The sequence below is a fragment of the Lemur catta genome, chromosome 11, assembly GCF_020740605.2.
Source record: "Lemur catta isolate mLemCat1 chromosome 11, mLemCat1.pri, whole genome shotgun sequence".
NCBI lineage: Eukaryota > Metazoa > Chordata > Mammalia > Primates > Lemuridae > Lemur > Lemur catta.
This window is the reverse complement of record NC_059138.1, coordinates 60,606,288-60,623,496: the sequence shown is the minus strand read 5'-3', so window position 1 is coordinate 60,623,496 and position 17,209 is coordinate 60,606,288. Positions and strand designations below refer to the sequence as shown.

Sequence of the window (17,209 nt, the reverse complement as noted above, 5' to 3'; positions counted from 1 at the left end):
GCCCATGAATATTTCTGAACAGTTTGAGATTTCATTGTTTCTTTGAATATTCTATAACTATAGACTTGCCAAATGGACCAAATCTATCTCTGTCTCTATTTCTGTCTCTCGTATCCCTCAGCCCTACAAAGGAAATGGGAGTTACATGGCACTTCTTGCCTTATCTTTACTGTAATAAGCTAAAACCAAAGTCCCTCTTTTTATATTTTGTTCATTCATCCATTCATTTATTTATTTAATAAATGGTTTATGACCTCACATTTAGCTAGAGTTTGGGAGTTCACCAGTGATTCAAAACAGACATGACTTCTCCCTCTGCTCTTTCCAACTTTCACTCTGGAGTTTTATTCTGCTTTCTAAAATGCTCAACCCCTGATGGTAACAATACATGTTTTCTTTCCCCAATAATTCAGGCTTCAAACTGAGGAAGCGGCGTATTACCAATGAGCCCACTGGAGGCTCTGGGGGGACTGGAAACTGCCCTCACTTACTGGAAGCCATTCCCTGTGAAGAGCCGTCGTGCTATGACTGGAAAGCAGTGAGGCTTGGAGACTGTGAACCAGATAATGGAAAGGAGTGTGGTCCAGGCACACAAGTTCAAGAGGTTGTGTGCATCAACAGTGATGGTGAGACAGATGTATCTATTGCATTTTTATGAATGTCTGTTTAACCCTGGAGATATGCTTTGACCTTATGTTAAAATCTTGTGTCTTCTCTCATCATAACTGGTTCCATTTACAAACAGAAATTGCTACTTCTCTCTCCCTCTCTCTCTCTCATTCTAATGGTGGTACTGGAGAGGTTCCAGGAACAGTCACAGGATATATTTTAATTTGAAAACAGAACAGGTAATGTAGAATAACAATTAAATCATCATAAAGGAAAGAGGGTATTAAATTGCCATATTTAAAAATAACAAGAAAAGGAAACATTTTTCTAAGAGATATATTTTTTTAATTTGTCCTAGAAAATAAAATGTAAATAAAGAAGGGTGGTAAGGGTTGGTTGACTTGACTACTTGACTCTAGAAATCTTTTTTTTGTTCTCCCTGATAACTGTGTCTTAGTGATAGTATTTAATTTCCAGGCTCACAAACCATGAGGCTTATAGCCTCAAGTTCCTGAATCAACCTTCTGCTCTCTGGGGGCCTCCTCTCTAGGAATGTCGTGGAGCCATCAGATGAGGGTTTTCCACAAGTTTCTTTTCCCCAACCACAGGAATTACCCAGAACTTTTAACAACTAATTTTTGTTTGAGAAAAAAAAAAATACACTGTCTTGATGTAAGCTCTTTTATATAAGAGTTACATTCTGTTACATTCTTCCTAAGAGTGCTGTTACTGCTTGGGGGGAGAACCCTGTACCCCTCAGCAATCCCTGAGTCATGCTTAGGAACCACAGGACTCCCTCAGACACAGTTTAAAGCCTCTGGACAAGATCATCTCTAAGGTTGCTTCTAACTCTCGAATCCTATGACTCTGTACTTCAGAGAAGCATGAGCACTAAACCCCAGGGTCCCATGTTTTGACAGTTTGTGCTGTTTACAGCATATGCAGAAACATTCTGGTGCCCCCTCAGGGGTACTACAACATCTGGTAACCGTCATAATTCCTTCCATTCTATTTTCTTCCAGCAAGCAGAATTGTTTCCTCCCGTGACTCAGCCACTGTTTAGTCGTAAAGAAAGATACTCTCTGGGGTGGAAGACTGACAGACACTGCTATTACTGAGAAATTAGCTTTTGTCTTTGTCCAGGGTCTAAGGAAGCTATGCAGGACAGTAGTAGTTGAAATCTGAACCAGCATTTGAGGTTGAAATGTGAAGAAGGGGAGTATTGCTCCCAATCATTTATGATATCTTTTATGTATTCTGCTTTTTTCTACGGTGGTATAATCAGCTATGATATATCCTCTCTTTAGCTTTTCCCTGTTCTGCACTGAAGGGAAAGAAAAGAAGTAGAAAGTAACACTCAGAGACTGGCATCAAGGAAAATAAAGCAAAAGAAGCACATTCTCTTTTACTCACACTTCAAATCCTTATTCAGATTAGACAGTACTCTATATTTTAATCTTTTGAATTGCTGTGAAAAAAAAAACAGTAAGGGTCATATTTAATTACCTTAGTGATAGGACTTCTTGATTTTTTTTCCTCAATTCAAATAATTTTTTGTCCTTCTATAGACCTACAGAGGAATTAGAGCCCCAGGTATTATGAAAGTATATTTGAATGAAGCAAAAAGCTAAATGAAAAGTTCATTGTGCATGGAACTGCCTCAGTGCTGTCCAACGAAAAATCACATCTAGTTCACTGAGTACACTGATCTTCCAGGATATTTGTGCAAATTGAGTATATTTTATATAGCTATTTAAAAAATAGTGGTTTATTATAATTTTGTCAAGTAAAAATTATTTTGTAACACAAATAATGGCATCCTAACTTGTCTTAGGAAACACTAAAAAACAAGCAGTGGTATGAATTAGATATATCTAGTTGTCTTGGAGAGTAATGTATGTTAAAACTTAAAAAGCAAAGTGATAACTCACAATACACATAAGCTGGTTTCACTTTGTCTGCCTCACAAGCAGAATGCATTAAAAGCAGGTAAGTATGCAAAACTGGTACTCAATTTGTTGTTATTGTCCTTTACTGGTACATCTCTCCCACCATTAAATTTTGATCTCCTGACATTAATTAGTTGTAGTGCAATTTGATACTTTAACTGGCTCAACTACAAGGGTCTATAAAATCAAGAAAATTATTTTTTCTGATAAATCCTAGAGCCTGCTCAAATTTGTATATAACTGAGACATAATTATGCTGATAGAATAAGAGCAAAAGCTGGAGACTTATAAATACTACTCCAGTATTATCATGTGGTCACCTGGTAAGTGTTTAGCAGCTGCACCAAATGTTGTTTTGTAATTAAAGTGGGCCTAGGGAATTAAAGTTGATTAGTTGTACAGACTCTACCTCTAGGCCTGGGCTGCGGCTATAGATTTTGTTTTATAATTAAGTTAAAGCTCGACTAGGGACATGAAGAATTAGAGCCTGTGAACCTCGCAAATAGTAAAAAGACATTTTTTTCTCCCACGTTTCTCACAAATTTCACAACTTTGTTAATGGCCTCAAGGCACTTAAAATTTCTATTTTTTTTTTCCTGAAATAGGCTTTGTCCAGGCTTCCAGAGATCATTAGGATTTCCTGCTGCCATTCTTCTTTGCAGGTGCCTTCTAAGGAGCAGGGTTGGGAAAGGTTGTAAGAGCCCTCAGGAGGAGTTTTATGTAGATTCTCTGACAGACAGGGGAGTGGAATAGAATTGCAAGACAAAAGAGAGCTCAAAAGACAATTAGACTCTCCAAAAAGAGATAAACATTTTATGTGTAATAGAAAAAAATACTGCATAAAATTTAAAGCTCATCAGAAAAGCACTTCCAGATCTCTGAGCACAAATGCAGGAACTACTTCAGAGGTCTGGGGCCTGGGGGAATCCTAGAGGATTTTTATACCTATGAGAACACCTCAAAGCTACTCTATTTAATTTTTTTATGATAGTTGGGTGTTTTATTTAAGGGTGTAAATTTGGAGAGGCGAGAGTATTTTGTTTCCTAAATTGGTTGGTTAGAGGCTGAATGAAGCAGGGCTTTAGGCTGGAGTTGGGAAAAAGAAAATATATTGTCTTACTTATTACTTGAGACCATAAACCAAATATAAACAATGGATGCCATCCGTATTTCCTTATCACATGCCATATTTCAAATATCAGAGTATTGACACTTTTCCATGTGAATTTCAAAAACTCAGTTTTGTTATTTCGTTTTCTGTGTCATTTTGTAAAGCAGTGGACCTCAGTAGATTCAAATGCCTGCCCTTCTGAGCTGCAGAAGTTAATCTATAACCAATGACATTAACATGCACAGTTCACTTTCTGCTTGACCTAGATTTCTATGAAACCAAAAGTATTTCTATGAAAGTAAGTCACTAAAACAATTCATCATTACACAGTTATTAATGGTACAGTAGGGAGAGTAATAAGGGTCACCAGCTGGGGCCATCAGTGTGTATTGTGCCATTCTTGAAAGGGAATAACTCTGTTGTCCAAAGACTCTCAGCACCACAGCAAACTGGCTGGATTCTATTAACACTAAAGAAGACCTGTGATTAAGAACTTATTGAGATGAGCATTGGAGCAAGCCTTTATAGCAAGTTTTTCTGCCTCCTTTGAGATCTATTTCTGCATATCATCAATCAAGAGAACTGACTGTGAAAAAGCTTGGGGGAAGATGACTTTAATATCCAGGGCACTGGCTTGTCATGGAACTGCTTAACCTTTCTGAAATTTTTATCTCTGATATCTTCCTTCTGGAATGGATAGGAATGGATATATTTCCACATATGAGTAGAGGGGAAAAAAAGACTTGAATATTTCTTTCCTAAGTAGTTTATGTCATACTCTTTGTTCCCATGTTGTAAGTATTAAGAGGAATATAAGGCCTATCATTTCAATATCTTGAGGTAAATATGGCAATAAACACCTAAAAACTATTGCAAGTTTTTACCACTGGAGAACAAGACTCAGCCTAGAGAGAGATGGGGTAAGACAGTCTCTATTTTAAGCCTTGTAGTACAATTTGTATGCAATTTATAAACTGTATAAACACTGAATTAATTTGTCCAAATATATATTTATTAAAGAGTAACTGTTTAGAGGGGTTCAGAAGGAGGCGAGAGGCAGTAGAGGATGGGGAGCCAAGGGTGTCTGGAATAGAAATAAATTACAGAACTTGTAGTTGAGACTAATATTTTGACTGATTCAGAATATTTGTAGATTCCCCCAGAATCATAGGCCAGGTCAAGGATTAGGATGCATGCCGTTCATTAAGTATGTGCTCCCAGAAGAAACCAGTAAGAGAAGGGAGAATAAAGAAGCAAAATAGAGAAGGGAGAATGTGTATTGGGATCCTAATACTACCTCCAGGTTCAGAGATTCACTAGGAAGATTCACAGGATTCAGTATATGGTCGGTTGTACCCACAGCTATGATTTATTACAATGGAAAGATACAAAATGAAATCAGCAAAAGGAAAATGCATGTGGGGCAAAGTCCAGAAGAAACCATGCGCAAGCTTCCAAGAGCCCTTTCCCAGTGGAGTCACACAGGATGTGCTTAATCTCTCCACCAAAGAATTGTGACAACACAAGTACAGCGCTGTCTACCAGGGAAGCCCACTGAGCTAGGGGTCCAGGCCTTATACCAGCAGTCAGCCGCGTAGTCACCCTCTTCCTAGCACATACGAAAATTCTAGACTCCCAGAAGAAAACACTTTAAGCTCAGCGAGCCATTGTTTTCATTTAGAGAATGGTGGAGCCCTCCAAAAATTCAAGTACCCAGATGCAAACCAAGGGCCACCCTTGTGTAAGACTATTTAAGGATGACAGTCGCAGGCCTGCTTTGTTGACTCTTTTCTGCACAGAAAAAAAAAATGAAGTTGTAGACTCAGTCTAATTAGGTCAGGCACTCTGGAGTGCAAATTAAACCTCAAAGATCGTGATTATAGAAGTAAAAGAGCTGGACTTTCATATTCTCACACCAATCATCGGCCCACAGCTGCTAGCTGGAAGGAGGAGGGTCAGTCCCAGAAATATCCAGGTCTTGATGATGGCTAGACAACTCTAGAGTCCAAGGACAATCAGCCAAAGGTAAGGAATGAAGCTTTAGTGGCAGAGTCTGAGAGATTGGTGCAAAGATCCTGTGAAAAGGAACCCAGGGAATCCAAGCTGGCCAGAAACACTGTCCATTACAGGAAGAGAGCTAATTATAGTGGGAAGGAGTTTAGAAATTGTATAAACTAAAACAAACCTAAAACCTGATTATATTGTTTTCTATACTACAGAGGACTGCCCATGTGAATATGCAGTTTTCCAGTTTAGGAAAATGCTTTGATGGGGCATTTTGGTTGACAAATGTGTGGTACTGTCTACATTGCCTTCATAATAACAAAAGAAAAAGAGGTGAGTTGTTATGCAAAATAAAATAGAAGAATTTTTAAGTTATCTCTGGCAGTATGGGGAGATAGGTAAGGAATTTGGAAATAGTAAAAGAGGATGTGAGAAGGGTCTAGGAGAAGTGAGAGTAAGGATCTTAAGGAAAAAAGAGAAAATGTTTGAGGAGGGCCACAGCAAACTAGAAATATCCTTTGGTATGAAATAAGTAACTCAGAACATAAAGGCTTATTCGGGATAGTACCCTTTTCTTGTGGTCATTATTAATAGCACCATCTTTTGTTCTCAAAAGTGTCCTGATTTGACTAAGGAGTGATAGGATCACTGTAGGAGTAACCGATAAATTTTGGGACAGAGGAGGCAAAAAATTGGAACCAAAGTGCTACAAGAAACATTAGCTCCATGGAAATCCTTAGAAAAATAAAGACAGGGAGAGTCTATTGCTACTTAGAAGGTTCTGGATTCCCCAGTGGAATTTAAATAATCACATTTGAACTTTAATGGAAAAGGGAACTTCAGAAGGCTAGCAAACCTGAAAACAGCAGATATTGAGATTGGTTAATATTTTAAAATGTTAGAGTATCTTTTCAAGATCTTAAAATTGAAGAACACACATATAAATATTTTTGCTCCTTTCTATCAGGGAAATACATTTTGTGCCATATCTTATCATAATTGTTTATCAGTGATGGGCAAAAACATCCTAATATATAAGTGGGAGTGATAAAAATTTAAGTTAAAATATATTTAAATACAGAATGGAACCTCGACTAATTAAGATTTGCTTCTAAAACTTTGCTGAGAACTCCTGAGTTCAGATCAATTCAAATGTCCATAGAACTAGATGAGAACACAATCTCAAATGCATGATCATTCTCTGGAACTGTAATCTACTTCTTAACACAAATTACACAGCCATTATGTGGAAAAACTGTTCCTTTAAATGCAGGAATACATTCTATTACTGAATTGTTTTTCCATAATTTAAGCAATAAATCAACTAAGAAGTTTCCTTCTTGTAGAATTCTCTGCCATTTAATGTGTTTGAAATATAATTAGGTTGGATATTATGCTTAAATCTAAGGTCTCTTACTTACAATTAGGATCATCTAACACTGTTGGTAGGAGTTTGTTTCCTATAATTGGGTTGTGATTCTCTATTCAATTTGTTGTAAAGATGAAAGTCATTATAGCCGTTTAGAAAATGTAAGGCAATAGGTTATTCTTCAGTGTTGGTTTATAGTAATCACAATTTTATTTTAAACTTAAAAAATCTGGCATCAGATACCCTGATCTGTCAGCTGTGTGTGTGTATGTGTCTGCATATTATATTTTGATATATTTTTAATAAAAATTATTTTTTGTTTTTAAGGAAAGCATCAAGATTGAGCCATTGTTCTTTTGAATAGCAATGTTATAGCAAAGTGTAGGATTTTAATATAAAGAATTTTATTTTTTATTTTTAAAAATAGGATAGATTTTGCAGGAACTTCAAATAAAAATTAGGTAAATAATTGTTTGCTTACCACTTAATGATATAAATTCCCCATTGAGCGTTAGCTACCATTTCAAATGGCAAATATAAAGCAGCCTTTTACTTTGTTGTAGGTGATGAGGTGCCTGAACACAAGCCAGTGTAGCCAGTTTTCTCATATCTGGGCCATTGAGAGCCAGTGTGGACAGAAATCACACCTTTCAGGCAAATTAGGCAGGAGTTTAATTATTAAATTCAACAGATGAAACTCATTCCTTACGTTATCCAACCCCTTGTTTGCTTCTTCTCTTTTTATCTACCTCCTCTGCAAGACTTAGTCCTCCCATGACTTCATTGATTCTATACTCTTGATTCTCTTTCTACCTCCCAGGCCACGTTATCATTTAACTTTTGCTGGGCAACAAACCACCTCAAAACCCAGTGACTGAAATACTAACTGTAACCATGAGGCTGAAATCATGAGGATTCCGCTTGATTTGGGGAAGTTCTTGTTCAGTTTTTACCTGAGTTCCCTCATGGAGGTTTCGCTGTGGATGGAAGGTCCAAAATGGTCTTCCTTGCATATCTGGCAGTTGGTGCTGATGGTCAGCTGAGGTGCGTTGGTACTTCTCCAAATGGGCTCTTATCTTCCAACAAGCCAGACCAGCTTATGTCTTGGTTTTAGGGCATTACTTCAAGAGGACAAAACAGAAGCTGGAAATCCTCTTGTACTCACACAGTCAGAGCCAGTAACAGTGACGATCCAGATTTAAATAGAAGAGAAATAGACTGTATCTCCTGGTGGGAGACATTGCAAAGAATTATGGCAAATAATTTAATTTACTGTAGTCCCTTCTCTGGTCACAATAATTTTCACTCCTCCTACATGCAAAATGCACCCCTTCCCCACCCAAGACCACCAAAATTCCCACTCAATTCAATCATCAGGCGTGAAGTTCACTACCTCATGATTTGTATGTGTTTCAAATATGGATGCAGCTCCTCAGGAATAGCCATTTGGGTGTGAATACTCTTGGATCAGAGGCCTGTGAACTAAAAGCACAAGGTATCTTCCACTAATTCCTTCCACACATGCAATGATGTAACAGGGACTAGAAAATCAGAATAGACTTTCTCATTCAAAAATGAGAAAAAATAGGAAGTAATCAGCAATTTCTGGCCTGTATTAATTATGAAATCCAGCCTGTTCACCTTATACCAGGGATAGGGAAATTTCTTTGATATGAATGTATTTTTGTTCTCTGGGAGTAGTTCCCTAGTTTATTGTTTTCCTTGACTCTTTGCTCTTCATTCTGGGCTCTTGAATTTTTCCCCTAAAGTGTCTTTCTTTTTCCGTAAGAAATGGCTTATGTTTGCAGCTAAAACTTTCTCAGTCTGCCTCTTGCCCATAGAAATTAGAGAGGCCAGAAGACACTTTTTTTCATTATGAACTGTCTCAGTTTCTCTACGTCTAAATTGGCAGAGTTTTATCAATACAGCACTCTTAAAATGTTTTGAGTTTCCCATGAATCTCATTGGAAGTCACTCTATGTCCCAAAAGCCATATCCATGACTGCTTTTAAACAAGCCTCTTTTGCTTTGGGCCACATGTGAGGCTGCTGTGTGGAATGCCTCTAAGATTGTTGAAAGTCCTTTTGTCTAGATGGGAGAGTCTTCTATTAATAGGAATCACTTATATCTTTCTGTGGTGTCATCAAAGAATTATTAGCTAGATCTTAGCTTTGACTTTTTACCTTAGGCCATTTCGAACTCTGAAAATCTTTTTCTCAGAGAAGTAACGATGAGAAATAATTTTCCATCTCAGCTTGTTGAGACACCCTCTAAATTCCAATTCATATTGAATTATTTCTTCTCCAGTTTATTTCTTTTCCCATAGAATGTCATTCTCAAGTTAAAAAAAATAAATGAACACTTTTAAACATTTTTTCCTGGAATCTCCTTATCTAGGTCATCATGTTCATTAGATACATTTTTCATCATGCAACTTTCCACAAGAAACAGTTTTGCCAATTTTTCTGTAACTACATAAGACTCTGTCTCTATCCTTCACTAACAACCTTCTCACCTATTTTTCAGCATTTACCCGTCCCAAATCTCAAAGCCAATACTACCTGTTTTAGGTAGTAAACTGTTTTGGCAAAACAGCATCTCATTTCTAGGTACTAAGTTCTGTCCCAGCTATGTATACTACACAACAAACCACCTCAAACTTAACAATATTTTTTTGTTTCTTTGTTTTGATTTTTTCACAATTCTGCTGTTTGGCTGGGCTGTGGTTTTTCTGTCTGGCCTCACTGATGCAGCTGCATTCAACTAAAGAGCTAGCATGGCTGGAATGTCCAAGGTGGCCCTACTCCTACCACTAAAGTTACCTCGTTTTTCCTCCAGGTGTCCTCAGTGGACTGGCTTCTTTTCTAGGTGGTCTCAGGACAGTGTTCTAAAAGAGCAAAACAGCTTAAAGGCTGCTTAAATGCCTCGGTTCCAAAACTCTCATAAGGTCACTTCCGCTACACTGTGGGTTAAAGCAAGTCTTAAGGCCTAGAACTAGACTCAAGGGATAGTGGAATAGATTATACCTTTGATGAGAGATACTTTCCAGAATGTGTGGACATATTGACCTTCCACGTGTCACCTCCTCTGTTTCCTATATGCTATATTCTTTCTTTACTCCTTCCTTAGATGTTGACATTCCCTTTCAACTCTCTGCTATGGAGCTGTACCCAGAAGCCCCAACCAAAAACCCTCCTGGCATTTCAAACTCACTATATACCAAATGCAAACTCATCATCTTTCCTCCAAAATCAGTTTCTTCTCCAGTTTTTCCAGCCTAGTTCACAGAATTACAATTTATTCAATCCTGCTGATAGAGTGACATCTGTGAAGAGACATAAAGGAGACGGGAAAGAAAGCCCCATGAGAATGTAAGAAGAGAGCATTCAGAGCAGAAGGAACATTAAATACAAGACCAGGAGGTAGGAAATGCTTTGTATATTTGAGGAACAACAAGGTGGCCAGTGTGTTGGAGTAGAGTGAGTTAGGGGGAGTGTACTGGGAGGTGAGTTTAGAGAAGTTACAGAGGTATGAGACCATTCAGGGTTTTGGCCTTTACTCTGACCAAGATGGGAATCTACTGGAGGGTTTGAGACAAGTGATCAGAACTTACTTATGTTTTTGAAGAATGACTCATGTTTCTTTGTTGAGACTAAACTTTAGGGGAGCAGAGAAGCAGCAGTAAGGAGGCTATCACCTCCTCTGTAATTCAGGTGAGAGATGAATGTGGCTTAGACAAAGGTTGCAACAATGGAGAAGGTGGTGCTAAAAGAATTGCACTCATTGTTAAGAACTGGGACACTTAGGGGGATCATTTGGGATCAGGTTTTCCTTCCTCTGGCATTACAGCTATCCTGCTGTATATCTTCCCTTGATCACATCATTTAGCTGCTTAAAAGCTCTTGCTGTCTTTCCATTGCCTTCTGCATAAAGTCCTTACAGAAATCACAGAATGTCCTCCCTGCTCTTATCCTGCCCATGTTACCAGTCGGCTTCTCTGCCACTCCTTTTATTAGCCCATTGTACATTGTATGAAATTTTGAATTTATTATAATTATGTACAGTTTACTGGCCCCTACTAACCCTTCTATGGGATAGGGGTCATATATTATTTATTTTTGTATGCCTCTTTCCTAGCACAGTGCTCCACATAACAGATGGTCAATAAATCTCTGATCCATCACTAATTTCTTGCCTTCTTTTATCCCTACACATCACATCTTTTCGAGAAATGACTCTCAATTTCTCCTTAAGTAAACTTTTGTTATTGCCCTCACTGCAAATTCAGACTTTGCCTACCAGATGTCAGATAAAGCATGACACCAAATTGCACACCCTATTAGCATCTCAATATGCCTTTAAATTCCATTACTCTCAAGTCCCAGTACACTGGAGCAAAACAGCTACTGTATTTGCATAAGGTGAAAAAATAAATATAGAGAATGCCATAAAAACCTGCTTTCGGAGGCATTCCTCTCAGAGCATTTTATCATTAGACTATTTTTTGTTGAGATTCAGTTTTCTGGAAACCAGTCATTACAACATTAACTCTAGGTTCATATGCTAACTTTGCTACTTTCTTTGGCAAGTTCTTTAAATCTTTTGCGACTCAGTTTCCTCATGTGTGAAAAAAGATAGTTCAGTTACCTGTTCATATTGGTGTGGGGTATGAATGAGTTAATGTGTGTTAAGTGCTAAGAATTGTTCCTGGCACATAATACATTGCTATTTAAGTGTTTGTTGTTGCTGTTATTCCTCTGAGTTCAATGGTGAAAAAGTTAGCTAGGCACAATGATTTTCTATTTTTTTTATCTTTGCTTGGTTAAGGATAAAAATTTTATAACTTACTTATAACTGATCACATGATTTGCAGCCTATCTCATTTATTTTCATAACACACTCATGAAATAAGTGTATTTATTTTCAAAACACATTTATCTATGGCCTTAAAGAAATGAGTGCCTATTCTATTAGCTATCAGAAAATTATCAGAAAGTATATAACAGTAAAATTTCATAATAGAAAATCTTTTCACCTATTTTACTAGAAACAGATCTCTATATTGACATTTCTCTTTTCCACTTATCACATGCTATTGATCCAAATGAGCATTGAGCTGGTAATGTCTTCTGAAGAAAACTAAGATTATATGAATTTGACCAAATTTATGAAAATTAATTAATATAATTGTTATTAATTTTAGAGTAGCTGGGGTGCACATTTCTTATTTGTATGATGTAAGAACTATAATGAATGTGTCACAGCAGGAAAATTGTAGTTTTCTTTCTTTTCCTTAGAAAGATAAGAACAAGTTATTAACTATGGCCATAAATTGGACTTCACTTGATTTATATAAGATCAGAGAATATTGCTGTGGAATTGCAATTAAATATAATATAAAAAGAAAGCTGTAGTAATCTTTGACCTTCAAGACCACTGGTACTTAGCACTGCATTAAGTGGGTGCTAGGGAAAAGATATCTTCCAAAAAACTCAATGAGAAGAGATGTTGTTTAGCTGTGATACTCAATCTGAGATTCCGTATCTAAAGGACACCTGTTATTGAAACAGGGAATATGGTATAAAAAAACCACAAGGTTAATAAGGCACATTTTCTTAACTTTCAGTTTTGCTAATAGGCTAAAAGGATGTAGGTAATTAAGTGAATTAACTAGCAAAATTTTAAAATCTTTTCTCTTATATTGAAAGAAATTGCTAAATTGATGTAAAATTATAAAAGATTAATATACATATGTGTTGGTTGTCTTCTCAACATTCATTTATTCTCTCCTCTCATAAAATGTGCCTCTGAGTTCTCTTTGAGTAATTCATCCATCCCTTGAGGCTTGCTGCGATTTATCCCACCTCCCACCCAAGGCAGTCAGTGTATTCCAGCTACTTGGCCACTGAAATTGCTTTAAGGACGGACATGTCACCCAGTCCAGGCTAGCAGAGACAGTACATCCAAGGACTTGTGCAGAAACAACTAAAGGAAACACTGGAGTTGTCCAGAGAAACTACATGAAGTTGATAATATAAAAGGCAGACAGGGAAGATGGAAGTATTTATTGATATCATTTGAGTCATTAGAGCTATCCTCACGTGATGCCATTGTTAAAGCCAATAAAGTCTCTTCATTGTTTTTATCCTAAAAGAGGTCTAAATGACACAGAAAGAGACTAGAAAGAAAGTTCCTGTTTTGAATGAGTAGCTACATAGGCTTGCACTCTTAGGTGTATCCAAAATTCACCCATAACCAATCATTTGCTCTCCACTTTCCTTAAGAAATGTCTATAAAACCACTGAATTATACTAAAGAAGGACCTAACATGGCTTTTTCAAACAAGTTAATTACTATGGAAAATTTCTAAGTAGAAAGTGTGTAGAGTGATGGTGCAGTTGGAAGAGGAGTCTTCTAGGGACTTGTTTTGTCTCTGCAGAGCATTGAATGTTAGAATAAGAAAATATCAATTGTCCTTACCAAAGCAGAGGTAGCCCAACAGAGAGATGATAGAGCAACTAAATTGCCTCAAGAAATCTTTTTTTATTGACACTATTGTTCCAAGATGATTATTTTTCTTTTTAAAATTCTTTTCTACCTTTTTGACATTGCTGAGATCATGATAGAAATGACATGATGTCACAAAATGTCTGATATTTTTTATTAAAATTCCAAAATATTCACTTTGATTCAGAGCTATAAGAAATTTATACAGAGAGTCTTCTGGATATCTAGTCTTAACTTCTCTAGGAAATGGCTATAGTATATATTCCATGAGAGAGCTAGAACTTTCCAGAAAAGTTCTGATCTCATAAACAACATTTAAACATTATAAACAAATTGATTTTATTATTGGTTAGATTTCCAAGAGTCTGTTACTTAGGCTTATTTATTCTTTCATTTCATATTTATTGTACCTGCTCTGTTCCAGGCATTGAGCCTGCTCTGTTCCTGGCATTATACCCACATCAATAATGATAGCCCCTGCCCATCAAGCACCCACTGTCTAGTTGGAGATGGGAAAATATGTCATCAAATAATTTTAATGTAGTGCAATAAGTGCTAAAGTAGAGATATGCTCAGAGTGCTAATGGTAGAATAGGTAAAGTATACACTCTACCTTGGAGGATCACTGAAGGCTTTTTAAAAAGGAAACAACTCATGTTCACCCAAAGAAAAAATAAAAATTCTTAAGAAAGTCAGTATATTTTAGGCCAAAAGCATGGCTATGCAAAGGCACAGAGGTGTGAAAAAACTTGAGATGTTTGGGGATCTGCAAATATTTGGGCATGTCACGGCATAGTTTATATTTGGAAAACTGGAGGAGATGAATCTTTGTAGATGGGACCATGATCTTTGCAGATCGTGCAAGAATTGCTAAGCCAGGTTCAGGAGATGGTTTCTTGCTACTGAAATTGAAAATGTTCTGTAGGGAAATGGTATAATCAGATTTTTTAGAAGTAGAACTCTTACCACAGCAGGGAGGAGGAGAGGTTGAGAGAGACGCTCTTGCTCTTTGTTTCGACTAAACCAAGAACTCTGTTTGGCTGTAAAACAGATTTGATCTAGAAATAATCCTGAGAATTTTATTGCAGTGAAATTTGTTTTTAATCAGTACTGTTGATGTTCTCTTGCTCTCCTGTCACACATTAAATTTGGAATGTGGGAATATATATCCATATGTATGAAAGTCTTTGTTTTATGTGAAAGACCTTTTCACATTGTCATATACTAATGAAAAGTCAGAATGTTCCAAATGAGTATAATCCAGCAAGTAAATAAAGGTAGAAGTTATATTACATACTTTATTTTTTTCTTTATTTTATAAAGAGTCCCTGAAATATACAATAGTGTAGGTAAAAATACCTTTTCTAATTATTGGGAAAATTTATACCTGAGTTTTATATGCACCTCTGACATCTACATAAGGGTGTGAAATATTGATATATCATAATAATATTGGGAAAAGATATAAGTTTTAAATATGCTTTATGTGCCAGGAATACTTGAAAAAAATAATAGTACAATTGCATTAATTCTGTTACTTACAAGTAGCAAGTTGTTTAATCTTCATGTTCCTGAAATTGACCTGTGGCATTATTGACAATGATAACTTTCTGATTATTCTTACCTTTTTAATATAAAAAATTCATCTTCTTATATTTTAAGTTTGACGTGGAGAATATTATGGCATTTATGTATTGTATGGTATTTTTAATACATTCATTCATTATGTTGTTCCTTGGCAGAGTGGATTTAAATTAAATAAATTCAGTGCTGTTTAGTACTCAGGCATGATCTATTGATTGTAGTTAGGGGAAAATGACAAACCAAAGTTGCATCTGAGTCATAAAGGAAAGCTTTACCTTTGTGCCCAGTGTAATATCCTCTTGTTCTAATTTGATAGAAACATTTTAAAATGGATTTGCTGATGGCTTAAAATGTAGCTTTGGTCAATAGAAAGGTTAATATTAAATGTGAAAAACATGATAATGCATATGAAGAATGTGCCTTTCATCCCAGAAAATGGAAGTGTTTATCTCCTGCTCAAATTAAGAAAGGCAAGGCAGGCGCCCTGCTGTTTCTTTTAAAAATAATCTCATAATCATTTAATCAAATTCAGGAAAAAGAACAAATAAAGAACCTTTCTTTTTTGAACTCTTCTTTTACAAAATTGTATTTCACGTTGATTTGGGGTATGCATGAACCACACATCCTGAATTAAGTATGTGTTGATTTCTTCCCACTTTTACCTTTTCTCGTAGGAGAGAATAGCAATAAATCTTTTGATGTAGAGTGGTTCCCATTATTCTGGTTTGACTGCCCATGTGTGGTAAGAGAAGGAAAATTGAGTTCTGGAACTATTCAAAGTGCCCTGGAGAGTTCATACCCTGTGGAGCTGTGTTTCTGGCTGGTGAGCCACATATAAACACTGTTAACGTTTTCACAACCAAATCACCTCTCTATCTACCTTAAATATTCATGTCTTGTAAAGTTGCACCATTCAAAAAAAAAAAAAAGATTATTCACCTGAAGGGAGTTAGTTTCAACTTAAGGTTCACTGAAACACTCAAAAGTGTTATTCTACGTGAGTGAGTTTTCTGCTTTTTCTAAAAACGGTACATGTCTTAAACCTACTCTAGCAGTCAAGAAGATACCGAGCCCTGTTGTGCTAGGAGTAGACATCATGACAGAGCCCAGGAGCCCAATTCTCATTCTGGAGGGTGGTACACCAAGATTGTCATACATATGGAATGTATGCAAGGTGCAAGGTGCCCTCCTGGAGTTGTCCAATACACTGGGATTCAACCCTTCATGAAGGGCTAGATTCTGAACACCACAACAGAACCAGGATCCCATTCATGTAGGAGGAAATACAGGAGGTTACCAAACATATGAGAACACTGCAACAAAAAAGTGTAAATTGATGGGATGATATCTCTTTTTCGCTGTCTGTATAGTAAAATCATTAAAAAAGAGCATCTAGTGTTATGAAGTAGAAACTTTTACAGAGAAGAGGAGGAAATGTAAATTATTTTTATCTTTAGAATGTTTAACAACAGATATCATAAACCTCATATATGATAATGTATATCACTTCTAGTAATCTATTCTAAGGAATAAAACCCAAAATGTGGATTCTTATAGAAAAAAAAATTATAGTATGTACTAAAAAAGTAAAAATGAAGTAGTCAAACAGGAAGACCTAAAAGGACTATTAGAAAGAGAACAATAAAAATGGCTTTGTGTATGTAAAATGTATTAGTTCTAGCAATTACTATAAAGTAAGGCTATATAGTATGTTCTGGTCTATTGATCTTCCTATTCCTGTGTATTCTTCTATTCTTTCACCAAAACCAGACCACTTTTCTATAGTTTGATCATTTACTAATATTTAATGAAGCTATTCTTCCTTCTCTATTTTGAACTTTAAAAAAGTTAAAATGATTAGTCATTTTCACAAGTTGCAAATTCACTTTTTTTGGTAATTTTTTGACAGGGATAATGAAAATTTTAAATGAATTCAGGAAAAACTAACATCTTCATCACATATAATCTCTCCATCCAGAGTTCAGTATATCTGTCTCTCCATTATTTGTCAAGTTTCCTTTATTTTTCTTAGTAGTGATGTGAATATTTTGTTATGTAGAACAAAGAAATTCTCAA

General features: G+C 36.2%; 1 protein-coding gene across 1 annotated transcript in view; it reads left to right on the top strand.

Moving 5' to 3' along the window:
* Positions 1 to 17,209, top strand: part of THSD7A (thrombospondin type 1 domain containing 7A) — a 226,359-nt gene that overhangs the window by 76,182 nt on the left and 132,968 nt on the right. Inside the window, 1 exon segment of the mRNA XM_045564151.1 lies at positions 414 to 626. Within this exon segment, the coding sequence (XP_045420107.1) occupies positions 414 to 626 (213 nt within the window).